This window comes from Bubalus kerabau, chromosome 20, assembly GCF_029407905.1.
Source record: "Bubalus kerabau isolate K-KA32 ecotype Philippines breed swamp buffalo chromosome 20, PCC_UOA_SB_1v2, whole genome shotgun sequence".
In the NCBI taxonomy this organism is placed as follows: Eukaryota; Metazoa; Chordata; class Mammalia; order Artiodactyla; family Bovidae; genus Bubalus; species Bubalus kerabau.
This window is the reverse complement of record NC_073643.1, coordinates 62,341,172-62,361,624: the sequence shown is the minus strand read 5'-3', so window position 1 is coordinate 62,361,624 and position 20,453 is coordinate 62,341,172. Positions and strand designations below refer to the sequence as shown.

Genomic DNA, 20,453 nt, shown 5'->3' with positions numbered 1-20,453 from the left:
GGCATGGAAAAAGTACCAGTCAGCCAGACCTGAGACAGATAAAGGCTCATTTTCAGGTGGTTGAAGAAGTGTTGGTCTTGAGGAAGGAGGACGGCTTGAGGCTGGCGAGCGGGGTGGGAAGAGAAGACACGGGAAGATCCACAAAGCTGGGCTGGAAGGCACCCTGAGCCAGTCAGGGAGGAGGCCCTTGGGGGCGGGGGATGGAGGCAGGCAGTGATTCCCGCCGCCCCCCACCCCGCGCCCCACCCCGCGCCCCACCCCCAACCTTGCAGGAGAGACAGAGCAGGCCTTCCAGGGGAGGGGCTTTAGAGTTACTTAATGTCTTTGCTGACAAAGGTCCGCCTAGTCAAACCTATGGTTTTCCCAGTGGTCATGTATGGATGTGAGAGTTGGACCATAAAGAAGGCTGAGGGCTGAAGAATTGATGCTTTTGAACTGTGGTGTTGGAGAAGACTCCTGAGAGTCCCCTGGACTGCAAGGAGATCCAACCAGTCCATCCTAAAGGAAATCAGTCCTTAGTACTCACTGGAAGGACTGATGCTGAAGCTGAAACTCCAATACTTTAGCCACCTGATGTGAAGAACTGACATTGGAAAAGACCCTGATGCTGGGAAAGATTGAAGGCAAAAGGAGAAGGGGGCCACAGAGGATGAGATGATTAGATAGCATCACTGATTCAATAGCAATGAATTTGAGCAAACTCTGGGAGATAGTGGAGAACAGGGGAGCCTGGTGTGCTGCAGTCCATGGGGTCACAAAGAGTCTAACACAGCTTAACGACTAAACAACAACCACCACCAGCTCTGTCTTTGGGTTTCCAGTCAACTGTCAAGGACTCCTTGCAGACACTAATCCAACTTTAAAAATGCAAATACCTTTGACCTAATCCCCGCCCCCAGCTGCCCAGCCTCTCTGCTCCCACGGGGTACCTGGGGCAGGGGTGGCAGCAAGGGCCTCCCCATAGCCAGGGGCCGGCAGGGCTGACAGGAGACTGTTAAGCCAGTGCGTGTGCGTGAGGGTCTCTTTTGTGTTTTAAAAGTGCACGTGCCTCTGCGCTCAGCATATTATGGAGTTGGCCTCTGGGGGGAGCGTGCTGGCCAGGGACGCCAGCGCTCCACCTTTTGTGCCGTGGGCTCCCTCGCTGTGCATGGATTTCACAGAAGACTCTGCTGTGCTGGAGACAGTCTCAAGCAGCTGTCGGGAACAGACCGCACAGGCATCCCTTCGCCACCCCACCCCATTCCCTTAGCGCCTGCCCCAGGCTCCCCACAGGGTGGACACAGTGTGTTCTGTCTCGAAGCCAGGAGGGCCCACTTGTGAGAATGTGATAGGAGCGTGGTGCTGGACCCCGGCGGGCCCAGGAGCTGCGGGTGGGGGGCTGAGGCCCCGCACAACCTCCCTCTGCCCACACTGGAAGCAACCGCTCCCTGGCCTGCTGCCTACCGTCCCCTCACTGGCCGTGCTCTGGATGCACCGACCTCCTCTCAGTCTGTCTCACCTCAGGTTCTTTGCACGTGCCGGCTCTGGCCCAGGAAGCCCTTGCGGGACTCCTAGCTCAGCCGAGCCTCTCATCCTTGGGCCCCACCCGGGCGCCCTTACGAGAAGCCTGACCGCAGTGCCCCCTAATTAAGACATTAGTTAGGGAACATTGCTGCCCCCTCTCTGTTTGCCTCAGCCTCTGGCCCCCGTTCATCGTCAGGTGTCCGTGGAACTGCCAGGGGCAGGGACGGTGCTGGCCTCGCTCACTGGCACCCCAGCTGGGCACCACCTCTGCTACGTTTGTGCTTTGTCTTCAGATCACCCCAGCCTAACCCGCCATCATCCCAGACGACAGCCCTGGTGGTGGTGAACCCAGATGCCCCGGCCAGATGGACCAGCTCGGAAAACAGTCCACTGTGAGGGGGGAGCCCTCAGCCCCTCCACTGCCCTGGGCCCAGCGCTGGGGCGCTGGACTGTCTGTGGCCCCCAAGCGGGAAGAGGCACCTCACATGGCCAGCTCTGCCCCGTCCTGACCAGGGGCCTGCGCCCTCCTGGCGCGCAAGGATTCTGAGCATCACCACCTGTCTGTCCAGCCCTGCTCGGCTCAAGGCCTGTGCGCCCTGAAACCTGGTCTCTCCCCCCACCCTGCCTGTCTCTCTACCACACTTTTGCATCATCTGTTTTTTTCCAAAGGGTCACCACAAGGAAATCCAAGCCTCTCCCGACCCCCATCCAACCTGCTAGTGAGTCCCGAGGCCCGCCCCTGCACTTTCAGGCCGTTTTCGCCCCCTCGCCACCACCCACCACCGGGCTCACGCAGCCTCAAGCTCCGCCCTGTTTCGGTCCACTCCTGTCTCCCGGCGGTCACTGGACATTCGTCACCCTTGGGGCCTCGGCCAGGTCCTGGAGGCCAACTGCTGGGTTGCGCCCCTGGGGCTTCAACCAGCAGGAGGCCCCAGCAGGCCAGGGGGTGGGACAGAGGGCGGAATGGCTCCTGGCATGCCCCCCAGCCCCTGCCCTGTCCCGCCTGCCCCCCAACCCAGGAGTCTTGTCATGAAGTCATGGTCACAGACTTCCGCCGCTTTGGGTGGGCTGTCTTACTCTTCGGGACACCAGGGTCAGCACTGCGGGCCTCACCCTTTTGCACAGGATGGTAGGGCCTCCTGAAAGCCTGAATCTGGTCCAGTCCCTCCCTCGCTGAAGCAGTGGACTACCACAGCGCTGAGAACCCAGAAGTCTTTATTACCCCCTAGGAGAGTGTGGCTAAATCAGCAGTCAGGGGTTTAAGTGGCCGGGTTGGATATTTTTTCCTTTCTTTCTCTCTCTTGTGTAAATGACACTGGAGCAGAGGGAACAGCAGAAAAGGGAACAGAAAAGAGACTCCCGAGTCAGCACTTGTTTGGTAACATGCAAGCTGGCTGAGTCAAAAGGTGACGTCTTACTGTGGGTGGCCACACACTGGGGAGCCCTGCCTGCCCTCGACCCCCTCCTCGCCGCCTGGCTCAAGGCCTCAGACACTCAGGCCCATTCCTGCCCCGGAGCCTTTGCACCTGCTGTCTCTTTGGCTTGACTGCCCTTCCGTCTGCTCCTCCCAAGGCTCCTTCCCCTGACGTCACCTCCTCCGAGGGGCCCTCTGTAATGGGCCCACCTGAAACGGGAGTGTCAAGCTTTGCTTGTGTTCCTGAAACGTTCTGTGTCGACTTGGCTGGCCTCAAAAGTTCTCGCTAGGATTCCCTTTCTAGAGCGTTTCCAGTTAGAGAGGCGGAAAGACCGGATCCTCCTGTTGTCTGGCAGCCCAGTGTGTGGACGGAACCACAAACCTAATAACTCACATGCGGCCCTCAGCTCCCCAGCCCGCTGCAGACCTTGCTGGGGTGTCGGACTGTCGTTGTTTCATCTGCCCTGAGCCCCCCGAAAGGCAGGAGGGCGCACACCTGCTGGGCAGTCAGCAGAGTGGGACCCAGGGAGGGGCTTGTCTCCCCAGGGGCCAGCCACCAAGGGCAGGAGCTCAGCCCATGGCCCTCGCATCGCCCGGCCACCAGCTGCCCCCAGCAACGGACCCAGGGTAGCCGAGCCCCTCAGTACCCGCAGGTCCAGGAGGAGTCATTCCCAAGGGTCCCCTGAAACCTGAAGTTCCACTGGCAGGGGACCCTGCCAACTCCCACTGACCGGCGAGGAAGCTGAGGCTCTAGAGCAGGGATGTGCTAGGGAAGTCATGTCTCGAGGCGAGGAGCCCCGCAAAGTGCTCGGGCCTTGGCCCGGGGCTGGAGCTGTGCCCAGCACACACAGAGACCTAGAGGGCAGAGGGGCATACAGCATGCCTGGAGACTCTGGTACCCACTGTGGGCAGGGCCGCCTGTGTTGGGGCTGATGTAAGCGCGTCCCCGGGAGACACTTCTGTCTCCTGTGTGCCCGCCAGCCCAGCCCCACCAGCTCACCTGGGCCTGGAGCTCGGCAGGCTCTGACTGCCCCCATGCACCTCCAGGGGGGTGGGCACCGCTGCCAGGAGCCTTCAGAGCAAGTCAGGGGGCGTCGTGCCAGAGCGGGGGTCACAGGGATGCCTGTGGGGGTCACGTGGCCATGCCCCGCACCCAGGAGGTGGTACTTTGCATCCTAGGATTCAGTGCCCCCTCCCGTAGCTGGAACTAAATGGCCTGTGTGTTCAGCTGCTGACTCTGAGGAGAGCGGCGCCTTCAGCCGCCTCCACCTCTTTCTTGCACAGCACAGTGTTTGGGGATCGATGTTTGTGCTGATTGTCCTGCGTCACCTGCATCCGTCTCCTACTACTGCCGCTGTGAAAACTCCCGGGAACATGGTGCTCGAAACAAGACCCATTCCTCCGCTCCCAGTTCTGAGGTCAGATGGAGAATCAAGCTGTCCCCACCGCTGGTCCCCTCCAGAGGCTCTAGGGCAGAACATCTGCTCTCCTCTTCCCGCTTTCAGGGGCGCCTTGCTCCTCGGCTTGCGGCCCCTTGTTTCCCCTCCTCAGTCAGCAGAGTGGGAGCTCCCTCTGACCTCTGCCCACCACCTCTCCTCCTGACCCACTCTAAGGCAGCAATGCCCAACCTTTTTGGTACCAGGGCCCTGTTTCGAGGAAGAAGATTCTTCCACAGACTGGAGTGGGAGGGATGGTTTGCAGATGCTTCGAGCGCCTCACATGTTGTGATCGTGATCATCAGTACCTGCAGCCACTCTCCAGAGCTAGCATCACCGGCTCAGCTCTGACTCTGATCGTCCAGCCTCAGATTCTCAGAAGGAGCCGCAACCCAGACCCCTCACATTCTCAGGTCACCGTAGGGTTTGAGCTCTTAGGAGAATCTAGTGCCCTCGCTGATCTGACAGGAGGTAGAGCTCAGGTGGAAACCCCAACGATGGGGAATGGCCGTAAATATAGACAGAGCCCCATTAACTTGCCCACGCTCACCTCATGTGTGGCTGGGGGGTAGGGGGGACCCTTGCTTTAAAGGACCCATGTGACTACCTCGGGCTCACCAGATAATCCCGGATAATCTCTCCTTTTTCCAGTAGTCATGTATGGATGTGAGAGTTGGACTATAAAGAAAGCTGAGCACTGAAGAATTGATGCTTTTGAACTGTGGTGTTGGAGAAGACTCCTGAGAGTTCCTTGGACTGCAAGGAGATCCAACCAGTCCATCCTAAAGCAAATCAGTCCTGAATAGTCATTGGAAGGACTGATGCTGAAGCTGAAACTCCAATACTTTGGCCTCCTGATTCAAAGAATTGACTCATTTGAAAAGACCCTGATGCTGGGAAAGATTGAAGGCAGGAGGAGAAGGGGATGACACAGGATGATATGGTTGGATGGCATCACCGACTCGATGGACATGAATTTGAGTAAACTCCAGGAGTTGGTGATGGACAAGGAAGCCTGGCATGCTGCAGTCCATGGGGTCATGAAGAATTGGACACGACTGAGCGACTGAACAACAACAATCCTTGGAACCAATATTCTGCTGACGACTTTTTAACTTTAAATTGTATATTTAACCTCTATATCTTATCCCAATTTTAGCAATAGCGCTTGCTTACCACCCACGTCATTTGCTCAACAAATATTTGTTTTGGGAGCTGGGCTTACAGTGCTGAACAAAACAGGCAAAACCTTTCTTCCCGAGTTCATGTTCTAGTGTGGAAGAACAGATAATACACTGAATGTGTGAGTAAATTATGTTCCCAGTGCAATTGATTTTTGGATAGTAATTTGGCAAAAGTTACTGGCCTGCTCTCTGACCCAGAAAACCCACCGTTGAAAGCTGTACAAGAAGCTGTGCAAGTCCGCTCTCTTCCGTGTCATTACGTATCACAGCAAACATGCGGGAACAATCTTAAAGCTAGTTAGTGGTATTTACCATTACATTTAATTGGTAAGTAAATCGTGGTGCCCAGAGACCAGAATTTGCAGCTCAGCATGATGGTGCGTATTCTAGGATCTGGGTTGACACAAAGCCTGTCCGTCCGCATGGCGCAGTCTATGGACAGCAAGTAAAGCACGCGCTCTAAACTGCTTTCCCACAGGCAGAGGCATCTCTGGGGCACCGGGGACCCAGGCAGTGGCAGGCAGCACTGCACACCTTCCAGTGTTCGCCTAACTGGGCCTGGACAGAGGCCGCCCGGGCTGAGGACCCCCGCAGGCGGCTGTTGGGTACACACATGGAAAGGCGTGCCGTGTCCAGCTGGCACCCAGTCGTATACACACATGTGCTCACAGATCCTCCAGTGTGACCGTCCTGACCCCCTGGGTCCCTTGTAACTGGGCTGCTTCTCTATGGATGAAGAAGGCACCTCTGGGGAGATCGATGCCTCGCTTCCCCAGGGCATGTTTGCCCTCAGGGAGTGTGTCCAGTCAGGGTCAAAGGGCACAGGTCACAAGGTTGGGTCCTCTCCCCAGGACCAGGGCCGGGCAGGATGGGGTGTCCGTTCTGCACCTGTGCTGTGCTCTACTGGACAGACAGACGGCTGCAGCAGGAGGTTCCCAGGTCAGCGGGGATGAGGGCCTTCACCGCAGGAGACACATGGCGCACACGCACACGCCTCCCTCACGTCTCCCCCGCAGACCCGCGGAGCTCCCCCACCGGCTCCAGGTCCGAGGCTGTCACTGACAGCCCCCAGGGCACGTGGACAGAGAAGCAGGCCGGTGGGCGGCCCAGCCCCTCCGGCCAGCTCCCTCCTGGCCCACCGGGGCACGTGGTCGAGGCCTCGTCCGCAGAGCTCACGCCAGGCACTGCCTCTGCCTGGTCAAGATGCCTGATCTGTTCAGAATTGCAAGCGGGCATCACGCGTCATTTCCCCAGGGGAGTTGTGGCCGGGAAATGGTTTGCCCCCTTCCCGGTGCATACAATGAGTGCATAATCAATGCTCAGTACACTGCACACAAGGTAGGAAGTGCCAAGCAAGGGTCTCAGACAGGAACTCAGCGGAGTGGTGGCCCTGTGGGCCGGGCCCGCCTGTGGTCTCTTCTCACAAGTGAAGCTGGAATCGGGCAGCTGTGGGTCTGTGGAGCAGACAGCCCTCAAGACACAGAAGGAGCAGATACCCAGCCTCAGGCGTGGAGGTGGGGGTGCAGGGACCCTGCGCTGGTGGACCAGGGGCCGGACATCCACGGAGCCCCTGTGTCGCTCCAGGTGCAAACCAGGGTCCCCCCCACGTGGCAAACCAGATTCAGCCCCCAGAATCACTCCATCTCCTGGCAGGGCCAAGGAAAACAGCATGCCAATGCCAGACTTATCAAGTTCTTTTTTCTTTTTATTGGCAAATATATTTTTATGAAGAACCAAAGAAAATATACATAATTGTAACATATGTACACCAGCTTTATAGATTTTATTTCAAATTTACACAATGTTGATATGTTATTAAAAGATTTTATGTCGATGCACCTATGTACACTTTATTTACATACATTCATAGGATGTGAAATAAACCTCTCAAAACAAGCTAGTTCATTTGATATTAATTTCTAGACAAAATAAGGAATGCACTTCTAGATCAGGGCTTGGGAGGCTCTACTAGCTCTCTACATCAGCCCTCTCTTCCTGACGGTGAAGGATTTGTCTGCAAGCAGGACGAGGGGCTGGGCCACGCGGCACCGTCACCCTGGGGCAGACCTGCGTCTGTCCATCTGTCCTGCACGTTTAACTCAAGCACATGCACTACCGCCTTCCCGAGAGGGGTTTCTTCACCCAGCGGCCAGGTCCCGCCCCTGCACCGCCCTGCGCGCGTACTCTGGTGGTCAGGCCGTGGATGGAGCCCCGCCCACGCCACAGTGCAGCCTGGACTTCTGGCCTACTTCCTTCTTCCCCGCACGCTCCCTCCGGGAACTGACATTTCAACACTGCGCACTTCTTCCCCGGCAATCGAGTGCTGGCCCCTGCCCAGGCCCAGGCGGGGAGCCCGGCGCGGGGCACACAGGTTGCCTCCGGCCGGCGCTGGGCGCCGGGTCCCCGGGGAGGTGGCGGTGCTGAGTCCGCACCCCAGGGCTCCAGGTGGCCCAGATGGGCGTCACGTCCCTCCAACGGGGGCTGATACCTTATTGCTACACAGTGCCTGGCGGAGGCGGCCGCTCGGGGGCGCGGGTGGGGGCGGGGGCGGGTCAGGGCCGCGGCAGCCGGCTGCTGCGCGGGAAGCGGTGCACCTTGACGTGCTTGGACAGGTGGTCGCTGCGGGCGAACTTCTTCTCGCACACGGGGCACTGATAGGGCTTCACGCCCGAGTGTGAACGCCGGTGTCGCGACAGCTCGTCCGAGCGCGAGAACCTGCGGGACAGGGCGGTCAGCGGCCTCGCCCCCACCGCCCGGCTGAGCCCGTGGGGTCCGCGGGGAGGGCGCCGAGCCCACCCTGCCCCTCCCCCGCCGCCCCTCCAGGGAGGTGAGAGGGGCTGGTCCCCGTGCAGTGGCCTGAGGGCAGCTGGTAACCCCACAGGCCGCCCCAACTGCAGCTGTGCCTCAAGCCCCTCAGACCAGAGCGTGGGGCTCCTGGGAGCATCCTCCACGCAGTTCCCCAAGCGGGGGCGCAGGCCGGGGCGGAGGCCCTGACCAGCCTGCAGGGGAAGGGCCTTTGTCACAGCAGAGGAGGGGTCCTCAGACTTGACCCCACAACTCCTGGACCCTGCCTGCCTTCCCAGCAGCTGAGAGGTCCCAGGACGACACCACGCCCTGCAAGGTGCTCAGAAGCCTCCACGGTGGCCCAGCTGCCTCCCTGTCGCAGCCCCAGCAGCTGCTGCGAAGGAGCAGCGGCCACGGACCCTGGCAGACCTCAGGGACTCCAGCCTCTCCCCACTCCTGAGCTTGGTCCTGGCAGCGAGACCCCACCCTGTGCATACACACGGTTGTGCTTTGCGCTCTGCCTACACGAACTGCCCTGGGACACGTGCCCAAACCGTCCCCTCTGTCCGGAAGGCTCTTCCCACGCATCCCTTAGCCCTCAGCGTAAATGTCACCTCCTCAGGAAAGCCCTCCAGGATTGCATCCCACCCACAGCTGGGGCCGAGAAGCACTAGGCGTTTCTCTTTCCTGTCTCTGCCACTGCAGCAACTTTAGTTTCCAAGCTTTTGATGAACGTCAGTCTGAGCCACTAGACCGTCAGCTCCATGAGGAAAGGCATGTGCCCCGCGGCCAGCCCAGCACCTGGTGCCTAGGGTGCTTGGTCTATGCGTCAGTGAGAGAGCAGACACAGCAGCACCTCGGGAGGACGGAGAGCTGTCAGAGAGCCAGCCCTCGCCAGCCCCGGGGCGTACAAGCACCCAGGGCACATGCACACACACAAGCATGCCACACTAAAGCCTCTGCCTGCAACTGCAGGGGGCCTGGGCTCCATCCCTGGGTCGGGAAGATCCCCTGAAGGAGGGTATAGCAACCCACTCCAGTATTCCTGCCTGGAGAATCCCCATGGACAGAGGAGCCTGGCAGGCTACAGGCCACGGGTCACAAAGAGTCGGATACGACTGAGCATGGGGCACACACATGCACGTGTGCACACGCTCACCCACGTGAACACACACACACAGGAGCATCAGGCCCAGCACCCCTGTTCCTGGACCCACGCACGAGAGGAAGGGGGGTGGTGCCTGCAGCAGCCGTCCCCACCCCGCCAAGGAGGAGTTAGAGGCTCGGCCGGGCCTGACCCTCCGGGTGGAAGCCCGGGACCCACACCTGTACGGGGAAGACTGAGTGGGGGCCTCAGCCCAGAGGCGTGGAGGACAAGCACCACCTCCCTCACTCTCCTGGTGCCCAGAGCGCGTCCAGGCTCTTGTGCTTGGAAGCTGGTGTTCACTTCAAGCCCGGGTGCCTGCGCGCAGGGCACAGTGCCGTCAGCACCTTTGGCAATAAGACCCTGGCCCATCTGCCATGAGAGGAAACCGAGGCACAGAGATGTGAGGCCCTGACCCAGGGTCAGCGGCCACAGAGCGGCCAAGGCCAGAGCAAAAGGGGCCAGACCCAGGTCTTCCCGTCCTGGTGACCACAGGCAGCCTGGCCTCCCCCAGAGTGGACAGGGTGCCCCGTACCCTGCAGCTCAAGCGGTTGGAAGGAGCACCAAGGTTCCGGCCGTCAGGGGTCAGCCCGGGACCACCCACCCCAGCGGGAGTCAGGGCCCCCAGGACAGCGGTGAGGAGGCTCCGCGACGGCCCCGAGCCCCCGCCTCCCCCAGCACGAAGCACGGGGTCAGCCTCACCCTCCCACTCAGGGAGCCAAGACCAGCTCCACTGGAGATGCCACCCCGGGGAGGGTGCGACGACAGGGGCCGTGGGGAGGCCGGATGGCTCGGTGCGAGCCTGTGTAGCCCAGAGCAAATGCGGGCCCATCCTGGTCCTCAGGGTCCTCTCTCTTCCAGTGGAGCCTTGGGGTTCTTGTTGACTTTCCAAGGCTCGTCTCAGAGGCCACAGTGGACACACAAGGCAAGCGGCCTCTGGTCGGGGGATGCCTAGGAGGGGCGCGTAGCAGGGACAGCGGCTCCGAGAGCAGCCCCGGCCCCCGCACGCCCCCTCCCCTCTCAGGGTCCTGTGACCTGAGCTCCCAGATGACCCCAGCCCACCTTCTCCCAAACCACAGCCACACGGGATGGGGCGGGCGGCTACTTCTCAGCCTCTGCGGGCAGCAGACCCTGCTCCTCCTGCCTGACCACCTGGCAAGTCACCAAGCTCTCAGAGATGCTCCCCAGGCACAGGGAAGGGCAGACCAGGTGCCAGGACTGAGGGTGCAGAGCGGGTGCGGGGCCCACGGGCGCGAGCTGGGCCCTGATTAGTGTCAACCACGATCCCCACGGCTGGGCTGCAGGGAAGCACAGGTCCAGGGGGCCCTCCGTCAGCCAGAAAGCCGTCGCTGTGAGCACCCAGGCCGAGGGCAGCGGTGGGGACATGGCGCCAGAAACAGCGTGGGGCTGCAACCGTAGGCAGGGCTCGGGGCCTTGTCGCAGCCCCCGGCCCCATCCCGGCCTCCCCGTCCACCGTGGAGACCCAGGCCCCACCACGCGGGGAGCCGGCACTGCCCCAGGAGCAGAGGCAGGAGGGCACTCTCCTCGGATGGGACAGGACGTCCCTCTGCAGAGAACAGGGGAGGCCGGTGTTCAAGAGGGAAGCGGTAACTTCTAGGCAGAGGCCAACAGCACATCCTACGCGTGGCCTCAAGCAGGCCCATCCGGCCCCAGCCCCGTCCGGGCCTCCGGAGCCGCGTCCCTACGCGGAAGAGCAGGGACTCCAGGGTCCACGATCAGACACCGAAGGAAGTGGCGGGAGGTCGCCCAGGCCAGAGATGACCCTGGGGGACAGCGCTCCTGGCCCTCAGTGAGCAGGACACAGGACAGGCGCCAGAGAGAGACAGGCAGCTGCTCTTCACCAGGACCACCAGGAAGGAGAGGGTCTGGGACGCAGAGCGCCCACTGGGAGGGCAGGCGTGGCGCAGGGGGTGGCCCACCCCCTCTGGAGGTGTGGAGGGGCTGCTGCAGGGCGGGCCAGGCCTACAGCCTGCCGGGTGGGGTGGGGTGGGGTGGGGTAGGGTGGGCAGGGAGCCTGGGCCAAGCCCCTGCCTCAGCCACCTCCCAGCTGGGTGATGGTGAGAACTGCCTGCCTGCTCCGGCCACGTTTCCTTTCTCTAAAGTGGGGCGGCAGAGGGTGAGATGTTGGATAGCATTATCAACTCGACGGACATGAGTCTGAGTAAGCTCCGGGAGTTGGTGATGGACAGGGGAGCCTGGCGTGCTGCAGTCCATGGGGGCGCAAAGAGTCAGACACAACTGAGTGACTGAACAACGAAAGTGGGACGAGAGGCTGACGCCTGCTCACGGGCTCAGGATGACGCGGGGCGCCCACCCAGCACCCCGGAGCTGTGTCTCACTGTCTCACTCCTCAGCCCTTTCCTCCCGGCCCAGAGCTGATGCCTGGAGGCTGATGACCTCGGGGAAGAGACAGGACTCCTGGCACACGAGAGCGCTGCCCAGTGAGAGGTGGTGGCCAGCCCAGCCCTGGGGCTGCACGTGGAAGAGACATGCTGGCCTCACCACGGCGGGGTGTGCTCTGTCCCCGTGGAGGATGACTGCGTCTTTCTGGGCCTCGGTTTCCCCCTACCTAAAACGAGATGGTGCCAACAAACCACAGGGGTGCTGGGAGGCCTCAAAGAGACCAGGATGTGGGAAGGAAAGAGCCAGAGTCATGGCAAGACCAGCGACAGCCACCGCCGGAGGAGAGTGCTGGAGACACAGGCCACTGGGGGCCGTGCCAGCCCGCGCTGCCCGAGGGACCATGGCGGGCAGACCGTATGAGCCTGCGGTCCAAAATGAGTTGTCTGGATAGGAATCTAAGCGTATCTGGGGGTGCGGAAGTCCTGAGGGGTGGAAAGGTAATGAGGCCCCCGTGGAAGGAAGCACGGAAGCCAAGGTGGGGATTTGCAGAGGGGAGCCCAGCTCTAAGACCCTCGGGACAGTGCCTGGCACTCAGAAAGTGCCTGGTGAGCTGGCCACTGTCACCTTCCCCCATGTCCTGTCCTGATGGAGCTACCCCAAAGTCAGTCCACCCTCCCACCCACATGCTGGAAGGATGCCCCTCTGCCACTCGGCTGCCAGCTATGACCACGTGGACAGGACAGTTCACTCACGGGCCCGTAAGCAGCAGTTCATGATCCCTGAAGACTAACCAGCGAGACACAGCCCCCGCAAGGGGCAGGCGCCCTCAGCTCCCCGCCTGGCAGGGCCTCTGCCTCACGTGAGCCACACGTGACCCACGAGGGCCAGACCCAGGAGAAGCCTCCCGCCTGGCTGATGGCAGACACGGCTCCCAAGGGCTCTGTAGAGACCTCACGGTGCCAGGCTCCCACTGTCCCTCCCCCACTCAGGGGTCCTGGGCAAGACCACGCAAGGGCTCAGGCACTGCCCACCGTGAATTCCACTCTGGGTTACACACCTCCCCCCACGGGGAACTCACGACCTGCCCCCCGATGCCCTGGGCCGAGGGTCCTGTCTGCCCTCCAGGATAGCCCGGAACTCAGGTCCTTTTCTCCCGGGGGAGCGGCCGAGTGGGCAGCCTTGACCACGACTACACCCTTCCTCCCAGCCTCAGTTCTGGGGGGGTGGACAGTGCCCAGGACTGTGAGGCTGCCCATGGCTCCACCCCCACCAGGAAGACAGCACTGCCCCGGGGGTCTCCAGGTGCCACCTGCAGCGTGGGTGCCGCCCAGTGGAAGCGGGGTGACCCCCCCAGGTCCCTCACACTCTGACCTCATCCAAGAATGGCACATGACCCGGACGATCCCTGAACACACAGCCTTGGGGGACAGAGGCCGCAAGCAAGCCTTCCACCCAACAGATGAGGAAACTGAGGCTTGGCCAGGGGACCACGGGAGGGCACTGGCCATGGGGCAGAGCTGGACCGGGGTCCACGCCCTGCCACCAGCCGCCCCACCCCCGGGGTCAGGATCTCCCCTGCTGCGGCTGGACCGCAGCAGGGCCCCAGGTCTGCCCACTGACCCTGGTTTTCCCGCCGGCTGGCAGGCCTGCCCTGAAGCGCACCGGCTGACTCTGCCCGATGCTGTGGGCAGTGCAGGGCTGGAGCTGGGCTCCCGGAGCCCTCAGGGCTGTGGGTGTCAAGGCAAAGCCCCTTCTCTGGCCAGCTCACCACTTCACAACCCAGGACGCTGGGCACAGGGCTCCCATCCGTCCAGCCTCAGCCCGCCGCGACGCTGAGGCCAGCACCTCCAGCCTGGGGCCGGCTCTCCCCTGCTCTCAGGAGCAATGCCGTCAGGAAGCACCGGGTGTCGTGTGCACCCATACACACGCATGGGGCACAAATATGCAGTGTGCACAATCACGTGTGGCCACACGTGCCCCTTGTGAGGCTCCGGTCTGCACAAAGCCAAGCATGCCTCCCACCCCCTCACACGGAAGCCACACTAGGCAGGACCGAGTGTGCAAGAGCACACGTGCCTCCCGGGCTGGCCAGCTTCCTGCAGGGGGTGTCCTGAGCATGTCATCCCTGACCTGTGCCAGAGCCTCAGGAAAAAGTTCCCTCCCAAGAGGGCGAGCCCGCCCGGGGGGACTGGGGGTGGCCCATGGGGGTCCTACCCGCTCTGCCTGCCCAGGGGCTGGGTGACCCTGGGCAAGCCCCCACCCCCGCTTTGAGAGCTGGGTCCCCCACCGTGCACCGAGTAGACAGCCTGGAAGCAGTCTCCCGCTTCTGGCTTGGCACCCGAGCCTGGAGCCCCCCCGGTGGCCTTTCTGGAGTCCCCAGCACAGCGCCAGGTCCCCCAGGATGGCTGTCAACTGGCTGGGCCTTCAGGCTGTAGAGGCAGCTGCTTCTGGCCCCTGGCCTCGACCCCATCAGCAAAGGGCCGTGTGCCCGCCGGTTACAAAGCTGCTCCAGCCTCCGTGCGCTCAGCGATGAAGGGAGGCGAGAGGTGGTACTTACCCTTGGGGTGCCGTGGGGTTGCGCGGCACGCACATACGCGGCACGGGAACGCCGCGGGGATGTACGGTGTGCAGCCACCCTCTGCGGCTCTCAGCAGCCCAGGCGCCATCAGGGGAGCCCTTAGCATGGCCCAGCCCCTCCCCGGCACAGCCGCAGCCTCACCTGGTCACCATGAAACTGGACTCCAGCACTAGGAGGCACAAGGGGACCTCTGGGCCTGCCCACCCCCTCCCCGCCCTAAGCAGCCTTATCCAAGGGCAGAGGACGCAGTCTTGGCCACACACCCCGGGAGCAGAGGCGCGCAGGCCCTGCGCAATGCCTGGCCGCCGCTGCCATACTGACCTCCAGCCGCAGCCTGGCCAGGTGCAGGCGAAGGGCTTCTCGCCCGTGTGCCGGCGCAGGTGGGCCTTCAGGTGGCTGCTCTTGGTGTACATCTTGCTGCAGCCAGGGAAAGTGCACCTGTGCATTTTGATGAGTTCAGCCGCCGGGTTCTTGGGGAACTTCTGGCCCACGAGGAGGCCCGCGGAGCCAGGCCCCAGGGGTCCCGACCCAAGGGGCTTGGCGGCAATGGGCACAGGGGCAATGCGCACGAACTTGGACGGCAAGCTGAGGCTGGACGAGGGCAGCACCTGGGGCACAAGCGTGAAGGTCTGGCCCTGAATACTGACCAGCAGCTGCGCCACCCTGACAGCCTCCGGGGGCTGCCCCGGGGAGGCGGGCTCGGCGCCCGACTCCTGCTTCACCGGCACCGGCTGGATCTGCAGCAGCAGGGGGGCTGGGGGGTCGGGGGCAGGGCCCCCAGCTGGGCCCTGGCTGCCAGCCGCACCAGCCCCCGGCGGAGGGGTGCAGCGCTCTCTGCCGCCGGCCCCGGGGTGGAGGTGGCCTCTGTGCGGCCCGGCGGAGAGCTGGCCACAGGTGTCCAAGTCCTTGCCACTGCCCTCTGGGGCCTGCTTCACCGCTGGCTCCATGTTCTCCTCCAGAAACTCTTCGATCTCCTCCAGGGTGGGCTGGAAGGGCCGAGGGACATCATCGGGGTTGCCCACGGGGAACTCGGGGAAGCTGAAATGCTCCCCCTTCACGGGGGCCGGTGTTTTCCGCCAGGTCCCCCAGGCCATGGGGCTGCCATGAGCCGCAACGCCGCTGCCCAGGGTGGCCTGGGACAGCAGGAAGTCCAGGATACTGTCCTGGCCCTCAGCCCCCCGGCTGCCTCCATAGCAGGAACACAGGGTTTGCGAGTCGGGGCTGGCACAGGAGCAGAGGCTGGAGGCGTCACTGTCGTCCTCGGAGAGGGGCGAGGGTAGCATGTGGTACGCCCGCCCATCACCCAGAAAACAGACGGGGCGTTTCAGCGACGAGAAGGTCTCGTCCACTGGGAGCAAGTGGTCCACCATGCTGGCCTGGCGGCTGCAGAGAAAACCAAAAAGGCCCCGTCAGGAAAGCAGCGCAGTCAACCCGCTCCTTGGAGGCGCCTGGCCCCACACCGTGGCCAGCCACAGCCTCCCGCCACCCCAGGCCTGGATCCTGCCTCCATCCATCCGATGGCGGAACGCTGCAAGCTTGTTTTCCGAAATTGCACCACCTGTTTGTAAAAGTGCTCTCCAAGCCCATTGCACAACCCGGCTCTTGCGGCTTCACACAGATTTTTCAGAACAATTCTGAGAAGGAACACGCATGTCTGAGTGTAAGTGCATGTGAGGGAGAGGGTGGGTGTGTGAGGAGGCGCTCTGCACCCCGAACAGCCAGGCGGGATCCAGCTGAGCAGAGTCGCCATCATTTCTGGACAACTGACCTTGGTCCCGTTCCTGCAGAATTGCTGGCGGGGGTTGGCGGGGGAGGAGGATGGCCACATGCCCTCTGACCCCCTGTTGCTGCAGCTTGGGTAGGTTTGCCAGATTGAGCAAATAAAAATAAAGGCCACCCAGTTCAACTTGAAACTGAGTTTTAAAAAAATGAACAACTTTTAACAGAAGTATGTCCAAACATTGGATACAGCAGGCTTATACTAAAAAATTGTTTCATCTGAGAACTCAAATATAAATGAGGAGTTTGTATTTCAACCAGACAAGTCTACTCTGAGGCATAAACTAAAGACTCCCTCTCAAGGGCTGTCTGACCACCTGAAAGGGGGCAGCCCACCCACAACCCGGTCCTCGGGCCCACCCCACCTCGGCTGCCTCTGCAGTGAATTAGGGGCGGGCCTCCACCAAGCACCCTCCACTGGCCTGGGCACCATCGCCCTGCGATGACAACTCAGGGAGCACACACCCCAGTCCCGGGGCCCAGCTACTCCTGCCTTTGACTCACAGCTGCCGGGTAGACGATGAGACCCCGGCCAGCACCCTGTGGAGCACTCACCCAGCTCACGCCGCCTCCCTACCAGACCAGGGCCCTGTGGTGCAGGCTGGGCGGTCGCCTCTGGTTGTGTTCCCAGCCCCTGGTGAGGCTTCTGGTGCCCAGGAGGGGCTCAGGGCACATCAGCAGAGAGGACAGGGGCAGGCTGAAGGCCATGCGGGTCGGTGTCCAAGGAGAGTCAACAGTGGCTGTGACAGGCCCACCTCTGCAGACCTTTGTCCCCACCCAGTGACCACGGCGGGTGTTTACTGAGTTGAGGAAGGGGAACGATCTGCAGCTAAAGCAGACAGTCTTGGCCGCCGGGCACCACGTCCGCTCCCACTACAACCATCTCTGTCTCAAGCACTCGGCCCGGGCCCGGCACTGCCCGACGGTCAGCACTGCCCGACGGTCAGCAGGCCCAGCCAGTGGTCAGGACCTCCCAGGGCCAGGCCATCCTCAGCCGTGACCTGGGGCCAGTCCTTGCTCCCCCAAACCCCAGTGTCCCCACCTGTTCCATGTGTAATGACCTGGCCAGGAAGCCTCACAGAGCCCCAGGAAAATAAGGTGCAAGTTTGCATCCAAGGCAGGGTTTGCAGGAGAAGTTTGGCTTTTTAGGTAAGGATTTAAAGCTGGGAGTTTTAAAATACACACTATTCACTGAATCAGGTGCTGAGAAGGCATGAAAATGCCAGATAATGTGAAGAACAAAGCCCACACTCAGCCTGAGACCCCAACCTCCACCCCGTCGCCCACACTGAGCTCCAAGTCTCTGCAGCTTGTCAGCTGTGTGACCTCGGGCAGGCAGTACAACCTGTGCCATGCGTTGGGTGGGCATCCTGACAACTGTGCCTAGTTCCTGGGTTTTTGTAAGACCAATGAGCTTACACAAGCTGAGCACTCGCTAAAGGGGCAGACAGGCAGCACCAGCCATCAGGGTGAGCCTCAAGGGTGAGGTTGTGCTCTTTCTCCCCTCTGCCGCCATGCTGAAAAACCCGGGAACTCCGGTCTTCCTAGAACCAGGCAGGAACCAGGCAGAAAAGGCAGACTGGGCCTTGTCCCTGCCCTTGAAACTCTCCCCAGAAATGTGATCACTACCTGACTATTCCATGATATTGAGGAATTACAGTCAATATTTTTAAATGGGATGATGTATTGTGGTTGGTACATACTTTTCAAAGGAGGCCTTACATTTTAGAGACATAAACTCAGATATCTACAGATTAAATGATATAAAAACAAATAAGAGGGGAATCAGTACAGGGGAGTACAGGGAAGCAGTACGGGGGAGGCAGGAACTTAAGAGAGTCCCAAAGGAAGGGACCCAGTCTCCTCCCAGAAGGCTGTCTGCCCCAGACCACGGCTCCACCTGCCCCACTCACAGGCTGTGCCCTAGCTCACCAGCCTCACCGCCCCAGGCCAGGGCCCCAGCACTTCCCTCTCCACAGACCCCTCTTCCCCGCCCTCTAGGAGGGAGCCCCTGATTTAGATCCCTCAGCTCCGAAGTCACTCGCTGTGAAGCCTCCCTACCTGCCCACCACCCGCTGCTATACCACCCTGCATCCTAGTCTTCCTAACAGTTGCGACTGCAGTTATGTATTTATGCTCTTCGTTCTCGGTGTCCCCACCAGAATATAAGCCATTTGGACTGTCTACCCCCGACTCTGAAACAGGACCCTGGCCGAACTTTGCTGATGAGTGCAAAGGCCCGGAGGTGGGGCCCGCAGCAGACCGCATGGGTCCTCGGGCAGGGCTCCTCGGCGGGGAGGACGCAGACACTGAGAGCCCACGGGGCCCGCGGGGCGCCCGGACCGGCCCTGAAACACAGCAGCACGTGGCCCGGCCAGCGACGCAGGCCGCGAGGAGGGGGGGACGCCCTGTCCCGGGCAGCGTCCCCGGCCGCGGCCGGACTCCGCCCCTCCCCGCCCGGCCGGCCGGGCCTGCTGTTTATCCTCCCGGGGACACGGCGGCCGCAGGAACAACATGTAATTGATAACAAGCCGAGAGCCGGCCAAGGGCCTTCCATTGGGTCAGCGTGCAGACCACGGCGGGGGGGCCGCCCTTCAAAATAAGAGTCCCGGGGCCGCGGCCTCGCACCTGTGGGGCGGCGGGGCTCCCCGCGCTCCGCCGGGTCCCTGGAGGCGGCGGAGTGGCTGCAGGGCCTCAGGCACCCGGGGACCCGTCACTCCCGGGGCCTGGGCCGGCAAACAGCAGGGGTGGAGGGAAGGCCCAAAGGGACCCGCAGAGGAGCGGGCGGGGGCGCCGGCGGGGGCGCGAGCTCCTGCCGCGTGACTGCGCGTGCGGGGAGCGCTGAGGGCCGGGCGGGGGCCCCGCGACGCCCTGGCGCGCGTGGGGCCTCGCGTGGGAAGGGGCGGGGGGAACCGGGCTCCGCCTCCCCCGGGCCGGCCGCGGTGACCGGCAGTAACCCCTCCGCCCGCAGGCCCCGCCGCGCCCGCCATATGGGTGGCCGGCCCGCGAGGGGCGCGCGGACGCGTGGGGCCAGGCGCCGAGGCCGGCGCGGGGACTGGGCCGATGCCGGTGGGCACGGGAGATCGCCGTCCCGCCTGCCCGCCCCCGGCCCCGGCCCCGCGCCGAGGGCCCCGCTCCGCCGACATCTCCCCTGACGCTCTCGCGGAGCCGGGACAGCCGTGCGGGCGCCCGGCCCGAAGCGCAGAGGGCCCCCCGCGCCCCCTCCGGGCCCGGTCCAGGCGCGCCCGTCCTCGCCGCGCGCTCCCACCTGAACTCGGCACGGCCGGCCGGCGGCCAGGCCCGACGATCCCGGGCCCACGCAGGCTGCGCTGGGGGCGGCGGCCGCGCGTCCCGCACTCACTCGCCTCGCCCGGCCCGCGTCGCTGCGGCCGAGCCCCCGCCGCCGCCGCCGCTTCTCGGCGCTCACTCCCCGGGCTCACGTGACGCGCCGGGCGCCGCGAAGGCTCGCAGGAGGCTCGGCTTCGGGCGCGCGCCCCATTGGCCCGCGCCGCGCGTCACGCGCCCCTGCCCCGCCCCCGGACACGCCCCCAGACACGCCCCTTCCCGGCCCGGCCCCGCCCAGTAGCCCCTCCCAGGTCCAGGCCCCGCCCCTGCCCCGCCCCTCCAGTCGCAGTGGCCTGGCCGCGGCTCGCTCAGGAGGTTTTAGCCCAGGTGAGAACGAACGCAGGCCTGGCCTGTGGCTCCGAGGAGGGTCCACGCGGGCTGGGCGCCTCCGGACAGCCTCGGCCCGACCCTCCCTACCTCGCTCCCGTCTGCAGCCCCGGGCAGCCAACAGGCAAAGTTGGGACTTGTCCGGGACGTTGCTGGAGAAATGCGGGCGAGCGTCCGGTGAGTCAACAGCCCACTTGGGACAGCGCGCTCGCTCGAGTCCGCGGCAGCCCCCGGGGGACAGGAGGCGCGGGACGCTGAGTGACCAGCCCTGGAGACACGTGCGCTGAGGGTGGCATCTTGCGTGCCGTTTACACAAACCTGTCGTCTTCTCAGCCAACATTTTACGGATGAAGAGGACTCTGAGGCCGCGGTCCACTCGGACACAGCTGGTAAGAAGGGAGGCGGATGAGCAAGCCTGGTGGTCCATCCTCGCCGCCCAGATAGCATCTTCCAGACAACCTCGATGGTAGCCTGGGAGTGTCTTCTACAGAGTGCGCATCCTTACCTCCTGGTGTGGGAGGCAAAGAGCATTTCTGGTTCTGTTCCTCTCCAGGACACTGCTAGAGCCAGAACTGATAGCTGGGACCTGTCTAGG

General features: G+C 62.7%; 1 protein-coding gene across 1 annotated transcript; it reads right to left on the bottom strand.

Moving 5' to 3' along the window:
- Positions 1-286: 286 nt before the first annotated feature.
- On the bottom strand, positions 287-19,646 carry KLF15 (KLF transcription factor 15). Its single transcript, XM_055557423.1, has 3 exons — positions 19,455-19,646; positions 14,729-15,790; positions 287-8,252 (listed from the first exon to the last, which is right to left on the bottom strand). Exons 2-3 carry the CDS (start codon positions 15,775-15,777, stop codon positions 8,090-8,092), a joined length of 1,212 nt encoding a protein of 403 aa, XP_055413398.1. The 5' UTR covers positions 15,778-15,790; positions 19,455-19,646; the 3' UTR covers positions 287-8,089.
- Between the last annotated feature and the right edge of the window lie 807 nt (positions 19,647-20,453).

Excerpts from the sequence above, each read along its gene's own strand:
- KLF15 (XM_055557423.1), bottom strand. The coding sequence starts at position 15,777 with ATGGTGGACCACTTGCTCCCAGTGGACGAGACCTTCTCGTCGCTGAAA. Across the intron at positions 8,253-14,728 it reads TGGCCAGGCTGCGGCTGGAG|GTTCTCGCGCTCGGACGAGC; the intron begins GTCAGTATGGCA and ends CCTGTCCCGCAG.